Source organism: Centrocercus urophasianus, unplaced genomic scaffold, assembly GCF_019232065.1.
Source record: "Centrocercus urophasianus isolate 14NV4802_14NV808 unplaced genomic scaffold, USGS_Curo_1.0 seq_19, whole genome shotgun sequence".
Lineage (NCBI taxonomy): Eukaryota > Metazoa > Chordata > Aves > Galliformes > Phasianidae > Centrocercus > Centrocercus urophasianus.
The window spans coordinates 14,579,204-14,595,619 of NW_024884744.1; the positions used below are offsets into that span (position 1 = coordinate 14,579,204).

The 16,416-nt window shown below is 39.4% G+C and overlaps 1 protein-coding gene across 3 annotated transcripts in view; it reads right to left on the minus strand.

Annotated features, from left to right (window-relative positions):
- Positions 1-6,174: 6,174 nt before the first annotated feature.
- RHBDD1 (rhomboid domain containing 1) overlaps positions 6,175-16,416 on the minus strand; it is a 30,654-nt gene continuing 20,412 nt past the window's right edge. For all 3 annotated transcript variants that reach the window (XM_042821113.1, XM_042821114.1, XM_042821115.1), the window contains exon 7: positions 6,175-8,302. In XM_042821113.1, coding sequence (XP_042677047.1) covers positions 8,184-8,302 — 119 coding nt within the window. In that variant the 3' untranslated portion in view covers positions 6,175-8,183. The remainder of the gene's footprint in view (positions 8,303-16,416) is intronic.

Consider the following 16,416-nt stretch of genomic DNA (forward strand, 5'->3'; position numbering starts at 1 on the left):
GTGAGGAATATAAGAAGCACTTGTAAAATGTTGCTAACTATTGTCGGGGGGGAGGGGAGGCTTTTTTAAAATTATTACTATTTTTAGAAATACACCACAGGAAAATTCATCACCTTTCAGAGTATTATAGAATGACTCTATAGAGACACTTTTTATTACTGAAAGCGTTGATTATGAAAAATTTTATAAGCTTAGCACTAGTCACTTTCTGGGAAAAAAAAAAAAAAAAAAAGCACCTATTCCTTTTTCCTTCAGCTATAAAACCAGAAAAATGCATATTTAAATTTTGATGAAACTACTGAAAAGCCATTGATGGCACATGGAGAATTCATTTTGTCCAGAAGGACCACAAATGCTCCTTTTACCACTTTCTAGGGAAGAATAAAACGTTTTTCCAGCACTTTTAATTTCAGTGTGTTCACTAAGAACATAAGCAGAAGGATTTTCAGACTGAGATGCAAATCCAAAAGACCCAATAATTAAAGGAAAATTCCCTCCAAAGCCATCGCAAGCATCTGATCAACCAGCTTACAGCGTGGATGCACAAAGTCAAAAAGCAGGAAAAGCACAGTCCAGCCTCAGCCAGAGGAAAATAAAGCAGTCAGAGTAACTCCATTCAAGTGTGAAAACATCAGATTGCAACTGCTTTCTGCCGAGACCACCAAGCCGTACTGATCTGCTGTGCTGACATGGTTGGCTCCTACCCTCTCACCCAGGAAACAAAGCCTACCTGGGACACATCCCTGTAGCCACCTGCCATGGGACACATTTCCCTTTGGGATCCTATCTTCTCACTAGCACAGAACCCTCAGTTCACTGCTCAGTGACCGTAGCTGCATGTTCTTCCCTTCAAATATGGCACATCACTTTTTTTTCCTCTGAGAAGGGACTGATTTTTCAAATTTAATCTTTTCCTGCTTCAGATGGCATCCCACAAGCACAATGCCAGCTTTCTGGTTGAGAAGAAGTAGGGTTGTGACCCTCCAAGGTGTTGAGGATCCTCAGCATTTGATGCAGTGAGAAGAAAGCAGCACGTAAAGGGGAGCACTGTGTCTCAGCCGCCTACCCTTTGAGGTGCGCAGCCTGCATTTCCAAGGCCTAATATAAAACCACACTGTTAGTTTCAGCTTTCATTCAGTAACAGCTGAATACCCTATTTGTTTTTCTCAAGTGAGGCCCCCATTGCCTTCTTGGACTTTGAGGACTCCACATGTAGGTTTCACAAGACAACATTCACCACCTTCTTTGTTACACACGTGCAGCCCCTTTTTAGGTTAGAGGCTCTCTGGAAGGGGCATTTTGTTATGAGTACTTGCAGTGTAGCTTACAGTAACGTACCATGGGACATCAGGAAAAATTTCTCCAGCCCAAACAGCCCCAGTTCCCCCCACCCACTCCCTCCTGCGTCATTTTCTAGTTTCTTCACCAGCTTCGTTGCTCTTCTCTAAATGTGTTCCAGCAGCTCAGTAACTTTCTTGCGCTGAGAAGCCAAACTGAACACAGCACTTCAGGTGCAGTCTCACCACCAGTGCATACAAGAGAACAATCCCGTCCCTGCTCCAGCTGACACTCTATCTGACGCAGGCCATATGCTGTTGGCCTCCTTGCCCACCTGGGCACACTGCGGGCTCCTGTTCAGCTGGCTGTGACCAGCACTCCTGGCTCCCATTCTGCTGGTGACTTTCCAGCCTCTCCTCACCAGGCCTGTACTGCTGCGTGAGGCCATTATGGCCCAAGGACAGCACCCAGCATCTGAAGTAGCCATTTCAAAACACTCTACTGCTTTGGTCATGTTCAATTTTAAATGGCCTAAAACAATTGTGTTCTATGATTTTGAAACAAAGTTTTTGCACCTGTGTCAGCTACATTTTACTGTTTCCTATAAAAGCATTGGAGATGTCCATGTAATCTACCACTGATAGCTTTGGATGTCTAATAGCTATGTAGGTTTCTGTCTTGCATTTAGCTGATGGAGGCATTTGTCAAATATCAGACTTAATTCAAAATGAAGTTGCAGATGAAGTGCTTAATGTTATTAAGCAAATAAGACATACTAAATTACAAAGCAGGTGTACTCTAATTCTGCAATCATTGTCCAGAGAGTGTACACAAAAAAAAATAATAATTACACACAAAAAAATAATTACACAAAAAAAAATTAAAAAAAAAAAGGTAAATTATTCATATGGGATCTAATTATGAAATTCAATGTAAAAAGGTATAGCTGAAATAATTTTTAAGTGTTAAAACAGTTTTAAGGCAATACTCCCGTGCTAGTCTTACAGCCCAAGTATCACTGCATTCAAGAACTTTGAATCTTGTGTGTGCCCCACAGAGAAGCAACAATTTTCCTACACAGTAGGAAGATATTAATAGCAACACCAAAATATTCTGCTGGCTGGGCTTTCTGGTTGTTGGCATTACAGCCATTCAGGATTCCATTTGGATGGAAGCCCCAGTCCTCGGGGAATATAAATGTCCTACTGCATTCAGTGGTTCAACTATGGATGTATGGAAGTGCCAACGAGGTTACCTGTATGGAACTTGTTCCTAGGCACATGACTGATGTGAGCCTGGGCAAGCAGTGACAGCACAGCTGTTCATCCTGCAAAACTCCCTGAGCACTTACTGGCACAGGCCAGCAACAGCTGATAGAGCTTCATCAGCTACCAGTGAGGGAATGGAGCAACAGCAGGGCAATCCCAGATCAGAAAACTACTAAAGTCTTATTCCCAGAACCACATTATTATATGCAACAAATTCAGGCAAAAGCCTTCCAGGAACTTTTCCAGGGTAAACTCTTAACCAAAACAACTCTTTCTTCCTCTGGCTGGATTGTAAGCGCCAGCGAAACAACAAGTATTAAAGCAGTCCAAAAAATCTGGTAGTCTACACTTCTTTCTTATTTTGAAAACAGCATTAAAGTACACAAGTACTTAAATAATTGAGGGGAAAACAGAGGTTGATCTGATTGTATCACTTTTTCTTCCAATATACAGCTGAACATAGTCAGTTTACTATGACAGTGCAAGCAATCTAGCACAGTACATGAGACCATATCATCAACCCTCATCAATTCTGCAGGTATTGCCAATGTTCAAACTCAGGAAACAAACCACGTCCATCTGGGCAGTTTTCTTTCTGGAGTCCCAGACAGACTGCTGTAAAGGAGATCACTTTACAGACTGAAGCCTGGTCCTGTAAGATCTTGCACAAGCAATCCCAAAATAACTTTTAATTGAATTCAGTCTGCCATACTTTAAAGAAAGGCTGCAAATGTGGACTTCTGTTTAATGCTTTACATGCCCTCTGGAATCAGCTGCCTGGCAAGAAAGAAAAAAAATCATTCAAAATCATAGGGAAGATGGGTCAATTAGAAATAATGGGGAACAGTTGCTTGCAAGAAAAGGGATTACTCAAAAAACAGTTGTGAAAAAGAGTTAGGAAAGGATCAGCCTTGCCTCTGAAATGATAAAAACTGTTACACAATTGCTTCGGTAAAAACTTCAGCAGGTAAGGGAATTACTTCCCCAGAACGAGCATCGATTTCGTGGCTGGATACTATTTCAAACACCAGCATTTTATAAAAGTAAACGTTTGAAGTTCTGCCCACCACAACCAGCTGGAAAACAAGCGAAGTAGAGGAATCCTGTCCACAGCATTCAAACAGATACTGCTCTGTGCTCGTACCTTTCTATCCACTTCATCTAGAGGGTCCAAAAGGTATTGGAAGTTCAATTAGAAGTGAAATTCTGTTAGTGTTAAATGAAAAAAACAGCTCCACATCATTCTGGAATTTATATAAACACGTGGTTCCCCAGCATAATGTGGACAGCCTTCAGCATCTAAAAACACCTCCGAGCAAATCTCACCTTTTCAACCAGCACAGTGCTTGGCTGCTTCTCAATAGGTATCAAGTATGTTAAATGCTTTGTTTTCCACAGTTACAAGCAAAGCAAAAAGATGATGCAAAAGAAAAATCAATACTGATTTCTAAAGAAACATGCACACTCTGACACAAACCAACCCCTCTGTTTAGGGATGCCAAGCAGAGAACCATCACCGTGCACTACCACCTCACAGTTTACAGAAAGATTTAGAATAAAGTATTCGAGCCCCAAAACTGCACCGTGTTCAGCTTGGTAAATCAAAACTTTGCTACAAAAAATAAAAAATAATAATAATAAAAAAAAAATCAAGATCTTTTACAGAATTTAGTCTTCCATGCAGTTACAACAAATACCACTGCTTCAGATACTCAAGCCATTTTTCCACAACAGCCACTCTGACCTCAGCTCTTGAAAACTCCAGGCAGAATGGCAGTAGGAAGCCTGACCTCTGCACACCGTGCATTTCAAACACTGCCAACACTGCTGAATTACAATGTGCTCCAATGCAAATGAACAAAACCTTATCAAACCAGATGAGTTGCACTGTTAACAGGATAGCTGAACTTAGCTAATTAAGAACGCAGTCCACCTGTTAATCAGACAAAAGAACATAATAGCATTTGCAGATGCTGGATGTATACACTGGAACTGGTTTTCAGGAATCAGCAAAAAAGGTCATCCCACACATTAAAATTGTACAGATTTAGGAACCATTCCTTAGATCACTAGGTACAGAGGGAAAAGACAGATTGCTGGTCTTCCCATCAACACAGCCATTCTCAAATGATCCCAGTAACGAACACTTTGGTGATGGACTTAATCAAACACCCTCCAATAACGCAAGAGCAAGTAAACAGTAAATGTTAGACTCAGATATTTGTCTAACTTGCTCCATAAAGACTACAGAAGGTGACTGCAGAATGTTGGCTTATTACAAAGGTCCACTAGTCAGAAAGCCTTCGCTCACATTCATTTTGCTGCACATTACCCAGTTTCTTCTTGTAAACAAACAAAAGACACCAAGTTAACTCTGCTCTCATACAGCAGAAGACTGTTAGCACTGTATCTCAGTCTTGTGTCTTACTAACCCACTGCTTCAATCTTCAGGTGACACAGGTGAATATAAGTAAAAATACCCACACCAGATGAAATGTTACCGAAAGTCCCCATTCTCCAATTTTCTCATCTCTGAGCTAACTTACATGAGATAAGATTTATACCCTTTAGGAAGAGTAAGTTTCCTTTACAAACAGTTCTACAGCTGAAAGCTGAAAATCATTAACATTTACTTACCTGATTTAAGGTGACAACAATGGAAGGGAAGCAGGCAGATTTTGACCTAATTTGCAGCCTGTACTGAGAACAGTATCAGCAGTGACACTCTAGAACCATCTCTCCTGCTGTGGTGATGTACCATTTTGACAGCAGATTTTAGGGCACCTTCCCCCTGAGGAGAAGCTGTGCTGCTTGGAGAAAACGACTCACACATGAATATATGCTTTGCCTTTGCTGAAAGACAAAACAGAAGTGGGGGGGGAAAAAAAAACTTTAAAAGTTAAACACTGCTTTTTAACCGCATCTTAATTTGGGACTGCAATGTACCCATATTTATAAGCAGTAAGATGCTAGGTCACTGAATCAGTAGGTTTCAAGAATAGGCCTGTTAACAAGCCTGCTGCTTGGGATTGATTGATGGTGTAGGATTTCTTACATGGTAACTGATCACTGAGGTCAGACAAAGCATAAAGCATTCTCAAGAACACACAGCATCTGAAACAAAGGAGACAAACTTCAGGTGTCAGAAGTGTTGGTGCTTCGTGTTGTTTGTTGCTGCCGTGTGCTTGCGGGGTTTTGTTGTTTTCTTTTTAAATCAGAACTGCTCTTTTTTTTCTTTTAAATCCTAATTTTATGTAGCCATTGTCAGCCACTAAACAGAAAATACTCAATGTGGAATTTCCCATTCACATACACTGTCCTGAATTTCTGCCCTTGAAGAGACAGCAGTACACATGAATGTCAAGAATTCACCTGTGACTTTCATCTACCAGCCTCAGTGGATGTAAGTCCCTACGGAAGAATCACTCTAAAAATTTCCAAAATGCTGTTAATAAAGGAACTTCCCAGTAATCCAATCCCCAAACTTCCACTAAGTTCAGAAGAAGCAGGAATAGTCCTAACACAATTAATCTGCCCCCTCAGTATCACCATTCTTCATTCCTAACACTATTATGGCAGCTCTATTTGAAATATATGCTTTAATTACTATAATGAGAAACAGACACTATGAAATATAAACAAACTTTATTTCAATTTTTTTACACAAAAAATGAAAACAGCTGAACAGCTATTAGTACTGAGAGGTTTTCTTAAGAATTTAATGGCAAACGTTCAACAGAATGTAAGCATGAGGAACTTCCTGTGTTACTCACGTGGTTGTAATCACATTCTTCATCTTGGTTTCTGCTTTACTTCCTCCAACTAACTAGTGAAGTGCAGTGCTTTTAATTAAAATGATGCAGTAAATTGCACAAGCATTTGACCAGTGCGTTACATTTTGTCTGAGGAGACAATCCTCCTACTTCCTCCTTTTCACATCATTATTACACACTGAGCAAAATGTGCAAACTATGCATCTTTTTGATATTTAAATACCAGAAAGTTAGCCTACTGTAAGGTACGCCTATCTGCTTTTTTGTTCTGCAGCTACTGAATATACTGAAGAACAACCAAGGCACACGCATCAGGAAAAAAAGGCAAAAACACAATAATTCACCATTACTTATCCTTTGTTTTAGAATCTGACCGAAAACACTGTGCATAACATCAACAGCGTTTTCCTATCACCTAAACAATTACATCCAAAGTCAAACTGCATTCGTGCCTTTGGGCTCTCAGAGCCTTGAACCTCATATCCAGTATAACAGTGTGCAGCTGCTGGGCACGCAACCGGGAATAGGTAGGAAGGTGAAACAGAATGGCACATTAGTGGGAGAACAGCTTATGCGTTTTGCAGCAAATATAAACTTCCCCAGCTTACATTAATAGCAGGAGATACATTCTGTTTAAACCACATCTTTTTTTTCCCCTTTTACACTCAATCTGTAACTTCATAGAGAGAGACTTCACATAGCACGTTGGTGATGATATCTCTGAAAAGAAATCATTACATTGCTCATCCTAGCACCAGGTTAAGTGAGTGCTAAAGAGTTACAAACAATTCTGTGCCGAAAGACAAAACCCATTTTTGTTCAATCACACCTCTCCAGGTCTGAAAATAGTTATAGGAGTATCTTTCAGATGAATTTTTTCCCATAAACAAGAAAAATAAGTCTAGGCAATGAATGGTTTTTCAGAATGATACTCAAAAAAAGCATTATGTTAGTTAACATCTCTGAACAGACAGATAAGCCGCCAGCAGGGCAGAGAATAGATGGCCTGTGCACAGGGACAGCCGAGCTCCCAGCTCTGCTGTCAGCCACTCCAGAATTAAGTCCAGGAATGCTTTCTAGAAAATGAAGAACTCCAAGTTCACTGTGTTAAGGCAAGACCTCCACCAGCCTGCAAACTATTACCACTGCTCCCTGGACCTCAAACGCGATACATATAGAGTTGAACAGCTGAATTTCTACAGCTCTATAAACAGCTTATGCACAATATAATTCAATGTAATTTCCAAACCCTCTTAAACAGGAAGACAGGTATTTCTAAGAAGTACAAGTTAACAACTAAATCTATTCCTTGTATGGCTTATGCATCTTCCTTTCCATGAAAAGTCTAAACCTAGACTCGTGTGATCCAGCTGTTGTCCTCATGGCAGTCTTTTCAAGTGACAATTCACATCCCATCCCAGAAGAGTTGTTCATCTCAAATCAAAAATAAGTAATTGCATAGTTATAATTATAAGAAATTGCATAGTTTTAAAGTTACACTTTAAAAGGGTTTATTGTTTTTTGTGTTTTTTGTTTTTTTTTTTTCTCTGTGATGGATGAAGAAAACCTGTTGTCTGAGAATACCAGCAGTCAAAGAGCCAGGCTACACAGAACTTCAGGGAAAAAAAGCTTGGTAAAAAACAGTTCTCTTTCATCTTTAAGATGCATCAAAATCGAATGACAAAGATCACACTTTGATTCCCAACTCATTTTTATCCAATTTTTGAGTCTAAGCTCACAAAATCTTCTGCAGTTTTGCAAATAGTAGTTAAAAAAGAAAATGAAGATACCCAAATAAATAAATTTGCAAATATTTTGTGAATTCTGAATCTCACTTTACAGTTTACATCAACGCCTACCCCCGTCATTGTCTCCAAAACCTACGAAGCCTTTGCCTTCGCATTTCCTCTTCTGAATGCTGCTCAGGGGGGAACCAAAAGCCGTAGGGTCGCCGCTCGTTATTGTATGCTGCTCCACCAAAACCTAGAAGACAATGAAAAACAATTGTTATTTTGTTCTGTAATTTGAAAAAAATGCACACATACCCTGCAATCCAAAACATCACAACACAAAGGAAACAAGGCACTGAATGTTTCCAATTCCAATGGTTTCAGGACTATCCACTTCCAACAAGTGCTCTTAAAACTCTGAAATGGAAAACAGCAAGAACATTCGCACACCCCGAAGTCTAGAGTGTATCAACTTGGGAGTACGCATTATTCACAATCTCCACTTCATACAGTAAACTCCAGATTGTTACAATATTTAGACATCCTCAATAGCTACTTCTGGCAAAACAAGCTTCTGTATTTGCTTATATAATAGCAGTACAACATGCTGATCCATAACAGATGCACAAACAGGTCCATATTCAGTTGGCAGCAAGCAGTTTTGGAAATAAACTAAACTAAACTTGGCACGTCAGCTAGACAGAATTGCAAGTTAAAGTGAACGGAAATCTCACCAAGACTGAAGGAAGGTTCTCTGCTCCAGCACTGCAAGAAAAAACAATGCACGCAATAGAAAACAAAGCAAAGCAACTGCTCCAAATTCACATTAATTTACAGAGCAAAGAGAAGGATTAAAAGGTTGTGGTTGCACACAACCTCAACCAATGGGCCTTGGGAAACAAAAATGAGAAACCATTCTCTGAGCTAATGCAGAGTATTCAGGTTAAAGAACTTAGCCTTAAAGATAATGCAACAGTTTTTGTGATACCTGGTATTTCTTAAACCTCCACCTCAGGATCTCATATCAGAACAAGCAAAAAATGAAAACCTAAGGCAAGTATGCTATCATGCTCATTTTCAAAATAGATATTTAATTGCAGGTTGGAGTGAGCAGGAGAGACCTGTTTACACTGGGTATTAACAGAAAGTCCAATTTATGAAGGGGTTCTTCTAATTTCTGCTTCATTTAGAAGAGCATTTCAATTTGTAGAGCACTTGCCTAATGCAGTATTTTGTGAAAATACAGAACGTGGTCAGAATTTCTTTTGCGCTTGCCAAGTAGGGAAGCTGTGGGAAAATGCAGAGATAACTGCAGCTGCCCAAACACGGCTGTGCAGCAACAACAGCATCAACGTTTAGAAAACAAGATGCATTGTGTGAGAGTATTTTTTAAATTCATTAATACGCAGAAAATTAATGTGTATTTTAGTATTTTATCTTCAGTTTGTCCCTCTGCTTCAACTACCAGAGACAAATCCGAAAATAAATTTAAGCTGTTTCTTTGTGTCTGGAAAGGGTACTTCATTGTTTGACAAATGTTACATGAACTCCCTGGAACTTACCATCACTTACCCCATGTAGATGCATTATTCTCCAGAGCAAAACAGCACATCAGCTAGGGAATTCATCAAATTTCAGTGAGGAACTAATGTTACCTCATTTTGAATGCATTTCAATGGCTTATCTTAATACTGTGACAATTGTGAATATACATGCATGTCAGCAAGTGCAGATGGGCATTAGAAAATAATGATCAGAGTACTACATAAACCTGATGTGCATTGGAATCCCTACAGCTCAGCACAGGTCCCATCTCTGGTTAGTTTTGTTTTTCACTTTAAATCCAAGAATAAACTCACTGTCTTCAACAAATCAGTTAACTTGATGTGCAGCATGAGCAGAATGGGTTTCGTTAATTAAAAAGATTCAGCAAACTTAACATTCATTCACTACTTTTATTTCACCTCATTTTACTTTCTTATACATAGAATGTGTGTTTGGAAACAAAAACACACAGTTGTTTAACTGTGTCCTATGAGCACAAACGGAGAGACGTGAGCTTGAATCTTTCCATCACCCTATGAACATTCTTCCTGAAGTGAAAAAACCCAAAAACTCCAAATTGGAAAGCACGAAGCAAAGTGGTCAGCAGACATCAGACCCTTCCACAATAGTACCAAGGGGAAAAAAGGCCCCAAACCACCCAACAGATCTTTTAATGCCAACATTTGTGAACGCCTCATATTGTGAAACATACTGGAATACTATTTTATCCGCGAACAAACTGTTAAACACTGAATTTGTTACAACGCTCTCAGTAGTGATGTTTATGTCAGTGCATGAATGTTTCATAAGATCAGTTGTTGCAATTCTCAGTTCTTTTTTTAATTGCTATGTTACACCTGGGGTAAATAAACAGAAAATAATCAGTAAGTTAAGACTCATCAGTGTTAAGATATGAATGTCTTCCTTCTGACATATGAAGAGCAATACAGTCATGACTGTAAATCCTGCTAATTGCTGCACCGTACAGCATCAAAACAGCACTGTTTTGTTGGTTTTTTTAAAATCATCATTAAAACATTTCAACTTAAAAAAAAAAAAAAAATACTTTCCATCATGCCACTGTCCATGAAATACCAAGGAGTCTCATGAAGCTGTGAATTTTTCTATGCAGCATCTGTGGTCAGGTTTTACTTCAGAAACCAGATACCATTTGCAAATTAAGACGAGTTCTGGCAGAGCGCCCCAGTATCTGCTCAATTCATTAAATACAAGGAGCTCCAATAACCACTAGAAACGGAACAAGATTTTATAACAAGGATGCAAAACGCTCCTCTATCTGCTGGCACCAAAATAAGGCGAGTAACGTATTCTGAAACCTTCATGAGAAGATATTTTTGTACATCAAACAACACACTGATGAGTGAAGTTGTTTCAGTGAGTCTTAAAATAGGAACATAAATATATAACTGCATAGACCTAAATTACACCATTACCCAAAATAGTTCTGCCGCCTTTTTTAATTACAACAGAAATATTAATGAAGTAACAGCCTTACCTAACCAAAATATTTATAGGCCATGTTGTTCAGAAATGGTAATTAGGCCACAACCGCACAAGAGAACGCAATCTTTTCAACACATCAGCAAAAAACTTCCAGACTAACGGGCTTTAAGACTGCGTTTACAGTATTCCAAAAACAGCAGTAACAGCAGAGAGACAAAACAAAGGATACAGCACAGAAATTAGAGCACTAAACTCCCAATACCATACTTCAAAATTAATTTTACTGTGAATAAGAACCGTCTTCTGTGTATAAGGAGAATATTCTTACTGTGAGAGTTTTCTTTGTTGCTGAAGTTTACAGTTACAGGAGCAGCAATAGAATAGAATGACTGTAATTGCAAATAGTCTAAATCTGTATTGCTCTCAGAGATAGGGTTTGACTGGTCCTGCATGGAGCTGCGGTTGGACTCGAGGATTCTTGTAGGTCCCTTCTGAATCAGGGTACTCTAGGATTCTGACACCTTAATATATACTTCCACAAGGCTTAAGGATCACTGTATCTGCCTTATCTTTGCTTTCCTGTGACTGAGATTTGTGCAAGAAAGGAAGAACTTGTTGAGGAACTGCAAGGTTTATAGAAAGCATGATTACTGCAGGCGAATTATTTTCCCTGAACACGTGCCAATGGACGCTACAGTACTGGACGAGGAACAGCCACATCACCATTTCTAGTTATTCAGAAGAACATTTATCTGTTGAATGATAGTGAATGTGAACCTCCAGCCACACACACTGCAAACACAAAGCAACCAGACTACTCCACAAAGGAGCACACGGATTTCCCACAGACTCTGGAGCTGTTGATCAAGATGTGCAGCAGCTGCCTCTGGCAGCAAAGCCAAACCCAGGAGCCAGCTGGCAGTGCCAGGAGGCCATTTGGTGCGTGTTCACCTACACATTGATCTCTAAACAAGATCAGATCTAAGGACAATTTGAAACATGACATACTGTCAGTGTAATAATAAAAAGCCACAAAATGTCTGAAGTGTTCATTTTTCTCCTCTGCATTAAGTGTGGTATAAGGAAGAAAAATAAGACAATCACCACGCAGAGTTTTCATTCTATCTTTCGTACCTATCACAGAAATACTGCCTCAAACACTCAGTTCCTCCTGCTCTCTGAGGTAATGGCCTCAGTTTTAGGTAAGGCAGTAGGATTTTCAAGAACTTCCAAAAGCATCAGGAAGATTGAATATCAAAGACAAAGTTGTTTTGTATGCTGCTGCACATTGACAACAGGAGGGAATGTTTGTGCTATTACTATATATGTATAATTATAGATACTTTTTTTTTTTTTTTTTTAAATGCAAGGAACAGACTCTCAATAGAAAAAAATATGGAAGAGATGCAAACCAGTCTTAGGACTGTAAGGACACTGCCAGGATTTTGGCCAACAAGACCAAAAAAGATTTATACTTTCCACAAAACTACTAGAAAATATTTATGTAGTCAGACATCAGGAAGAGATTGAGAGCATTTTTGAGACAGTCCCAAGAAACAAAGTGCAAGCTACACTCATTTGTAGAATTAATCCAGAGACAATAAATAATAAAATAGTAAAATAATGGGGAATTCCAAGATTAGGATTATCCATAGATCTTAGTTTGGAGAAGCTTTTAGTGGTAAACTAGGTTTGTTCATGTTCTCAAGAAATTTAATATTTAAAATCATGTTTGGAAAAAAAAAAAAAATGTTTTTCTTCTAGTGCATTTCTGCATGCCTAACAAAGACACAACAAAGAAACTCTAAACAATATCCATCTCCCAGAGCCAAGACCAAGAATCCCAGACAGATGGATGGAAGCACCAATGACGACCGAAGCCACTCTGCAGCAACTCCCTCTTTCTCCAGAGTGGAAGAAAGCACTTTTATGTAGCCCCACACAGCTTCTTCTAATTACATCCACAGCTGTTCAGCAGAAGGGCCTGTTCTCCAGCAAGGTGACCCTGCCAAACCCACTGTGGAAGGAACATTTCTTCCTCTATGAAAACGTTACTAAGGGAAAAAAAGTCCAGAGACCACTGAAGTCAATAAAAAAGCTCCCATTTGTATCACTGAGTCTTGGATCAAAACACCAAGAACAGACCATCTCCATATGTAGATCCAGCTTTTGTAACAGAAGTAGCATGAATGTAAGGAAAACATTTCTATCCACAAAGGTTTAACTATTTATTTATTAAAATGTTTTCTTGGTGTTTTCCTTGTCAGTCGAATCTCGCGTGAAAGAAAGGGTCCAAAAGAAAGCTGTACTGGTGGTACCTTCAAAAACTTCTCATATACTTAAGAAGCTACAGAAAAAAAAACAGTATTCTGTGTATTTTTTAAGGTGCAGATCTACATCGATACTTTGTGTCAACAGTAATGTCTGTATTTTAAGTGCAAAGATAACAGTTACTGAGACTTCTATATGATCAACTCCTTGGTAGCAGAACCTGGGAACTGCCCTGTCACTGTCAACTTGTTGCCTAAAGACCAAAGGAACTCAGCCACACGAGGCAGCCTTTCCAAAAATACCAGCTACACTACCAAGGTTTGATGGAAGGAACAAAGGATGAGCTGCACCACGAGTGTCGTCATCCCCAGGTGTCAAATACTGCAATTAGTAACCTTAACACAGCACTGCATCCAGCCTAATTAGAGAGAAGCGAGCAAAACCCGTTTCCTGGAAACCTGCCCCAGCAGAGCACTGGTGGTCAGGAACACAGACCACAGGTGCAGTTTCAGGAAGATGTAGAGATCTGTGTTAGAAGCAGCGTTACTCGGGAGAACTTTCTGCCCAGAACACATTGCTGGGCACATAAGATCAAATAACACCTAAAGAAAAAAAAAGCTGGACTTAAAGAATCAAGACACCAATCTTAGCACGGGTATTTTGGAATGTATTTCAGTCTGGTATCATGAACTGCACATATGAGCATAGAATTCATTTTAAGACATTTCTACAGAAAGCCACCCGTCAAATACAATGACTAGCATTCCTACAGTAGCAAATGGGGAAGATAGCTCTGAAGAAAGATGGAATTATACATTTGTTTCATAAGTCTTGCAATCTTCAATGGATTTAGCACATTCCATAGGGTACTATTAAAATGCCCCATCTCAATACAAGGAAACAGAAATAGGAACTCTAAAATGAAATTCAGGGAACTGGCAAGCCTTCATACTTCATAACCATGCAGCAGATGCACCTAAGGTTAGCCTATGCTAGGCCACAAACTCCTCCTTGATTTAAATCAGAATAAAAGAAACGCACGACTAGAGATGTGCTTTATAACATAGAGGACTATCTACATATGCATACTTTAACCACAGAATGCAAAGACCAACACCTACATGTTTAAAAACTTCAGAGGAAAATTCCTTTGTGCAGAGACACGAGTTTGCAAGGGATTCTTAACATTCTTGAGACTGAAAACCACAAACTTGGAAGTTCAGCTCACAAAAACAACCCAGAGCCCACCCACCACAAGAATGCAAACCCACATCCCACACCAATCAAGATATTCTTGCAAGCAGAATACGAAGGAAACAACAGAGAAGAGATAGGGCATACTGGGGTTACATTAAAGACAGCTGTTAATATGAGGATTAAACCAGAACGGAAAGCCATGTATTCTACCTCCACAGTAAAACCATACAGCTCAGTTACAGGGCAAGCAGAAATGCAGTACCTTCATGCTGGGCTTAGATAACTCATGCATGGTGGGATTATATTAAAAATTACAGGGACTGAACTTGATGCACACCTCGATACAAATTAGTTTGCAGTTGTGGACAATAAGTGATAGCAGGACATTCTGGACGATGCCACAGATGGCTTTACTAGCCTGGCAGGATACTAACACAGCAATTTGACCTCTACATTCCAAGTCTAAAGATACATTCTGTGGCCTAAAACCCCTTGTAAATGCATTTGTCCAACAACAACAACAAAAAATTACCACTGTCCTTTGTTCAGCCAAGCTACAGAGCAACTATGATGGTTTAAATGTCACAGATGATGAATCAGAGAAGAGTACCCTGAACTTTGGTTCTGGGACCTGTGTTTACATCCACTTACATGTCTGCTTCACATTATTTCACGTAATTTTTAGTCACGTTAGGTACCTGTTTCATCATCCATATAATTGCAGGCTACAGCGAACGCCACGCAAGCATCTTCTGTTGAAAAGACAGCACTCACTGAAGCTGATTACTTTTCATACTGACAAGGAAGAGTATTCTATTTGCTCATTAGCACAAAAAAAACTCATCTCACCCTTTCTGCCACTCTAGTGCAGGTATGATCAATTACATACCCTCTGTTACTTTATTTTGGAAATATGACCTGTGTCTGTAGGTAAGATAACTTGTTTTACTTGTAAGTAACTTGTTTTATGAAATATTCAAAATTGAGCTCTCAAATATTTTCCAAACTGAAACAGCAAGTAGGGAAAAGCAATGCAAAGCTAAAATACTGCTCAAAACCCCTGGAAACAACATCTGTAGGAACGTCACTGCAAACACCACACAATATGATACATTTTCCCACTTATCTGTGTGCTCCAAAAGCTCTAACCAGCACTGAAAACAAACATGGCCACAGACATCAGAAGTGCTGCTCTCTCGAACTGTAGTTAAGCCTGTGACTTGGCACACCAGCTTTCCAGCAGTGAGGCATGCTTAGCTAGAGATGCTATTTTAATTCTCTCTCAGGTTTCATAGCACATCCTCCAAATAAGAATACATTTCCTCTTATCTTCGTCCAAATGCTGCATGGAACTCCAAAACACGAACAGAAATAACACTCACCTACAGGAACAGAAGTAAAGGCTACAGAAGAAAGGTGCAGGTGTTCCACACTGATGTATGAAAGACTGAGATGCAAACTGTCCAATAATTTATATTATCCATTTTGTCCTTATTATAAACTAATTTCATTCTGTGGAAATATCATCACTTTCTTTTATTGTAATATCAGCTCCTATGTGCAAATCCCTTCCACAGTGAGCTCAGAATTTGACATTTTCAGATACGTGAGACTCTGATAAAAACTTACAGCCTTTCCTTGTACAGTGTGACTTCAGGCTTCGAAATGAGAGTCAATTGTTTTAAGGCAGCATCCAAACCACCCTTCACCCCAAGTCACAACACAACCACTATGTGCCTATGCTCAAACAACTCAGCAGCCACAGGCACTCAGCTGTTACAGACCAAAGGACCTGTAAGAGCAGGACTCTGTACACTGACTGCTTGGAAAAATAAGCAAAAAAAAGATCTGGTGTATTTTCTTGATAGTTTAAAAAACCAAACGACCACA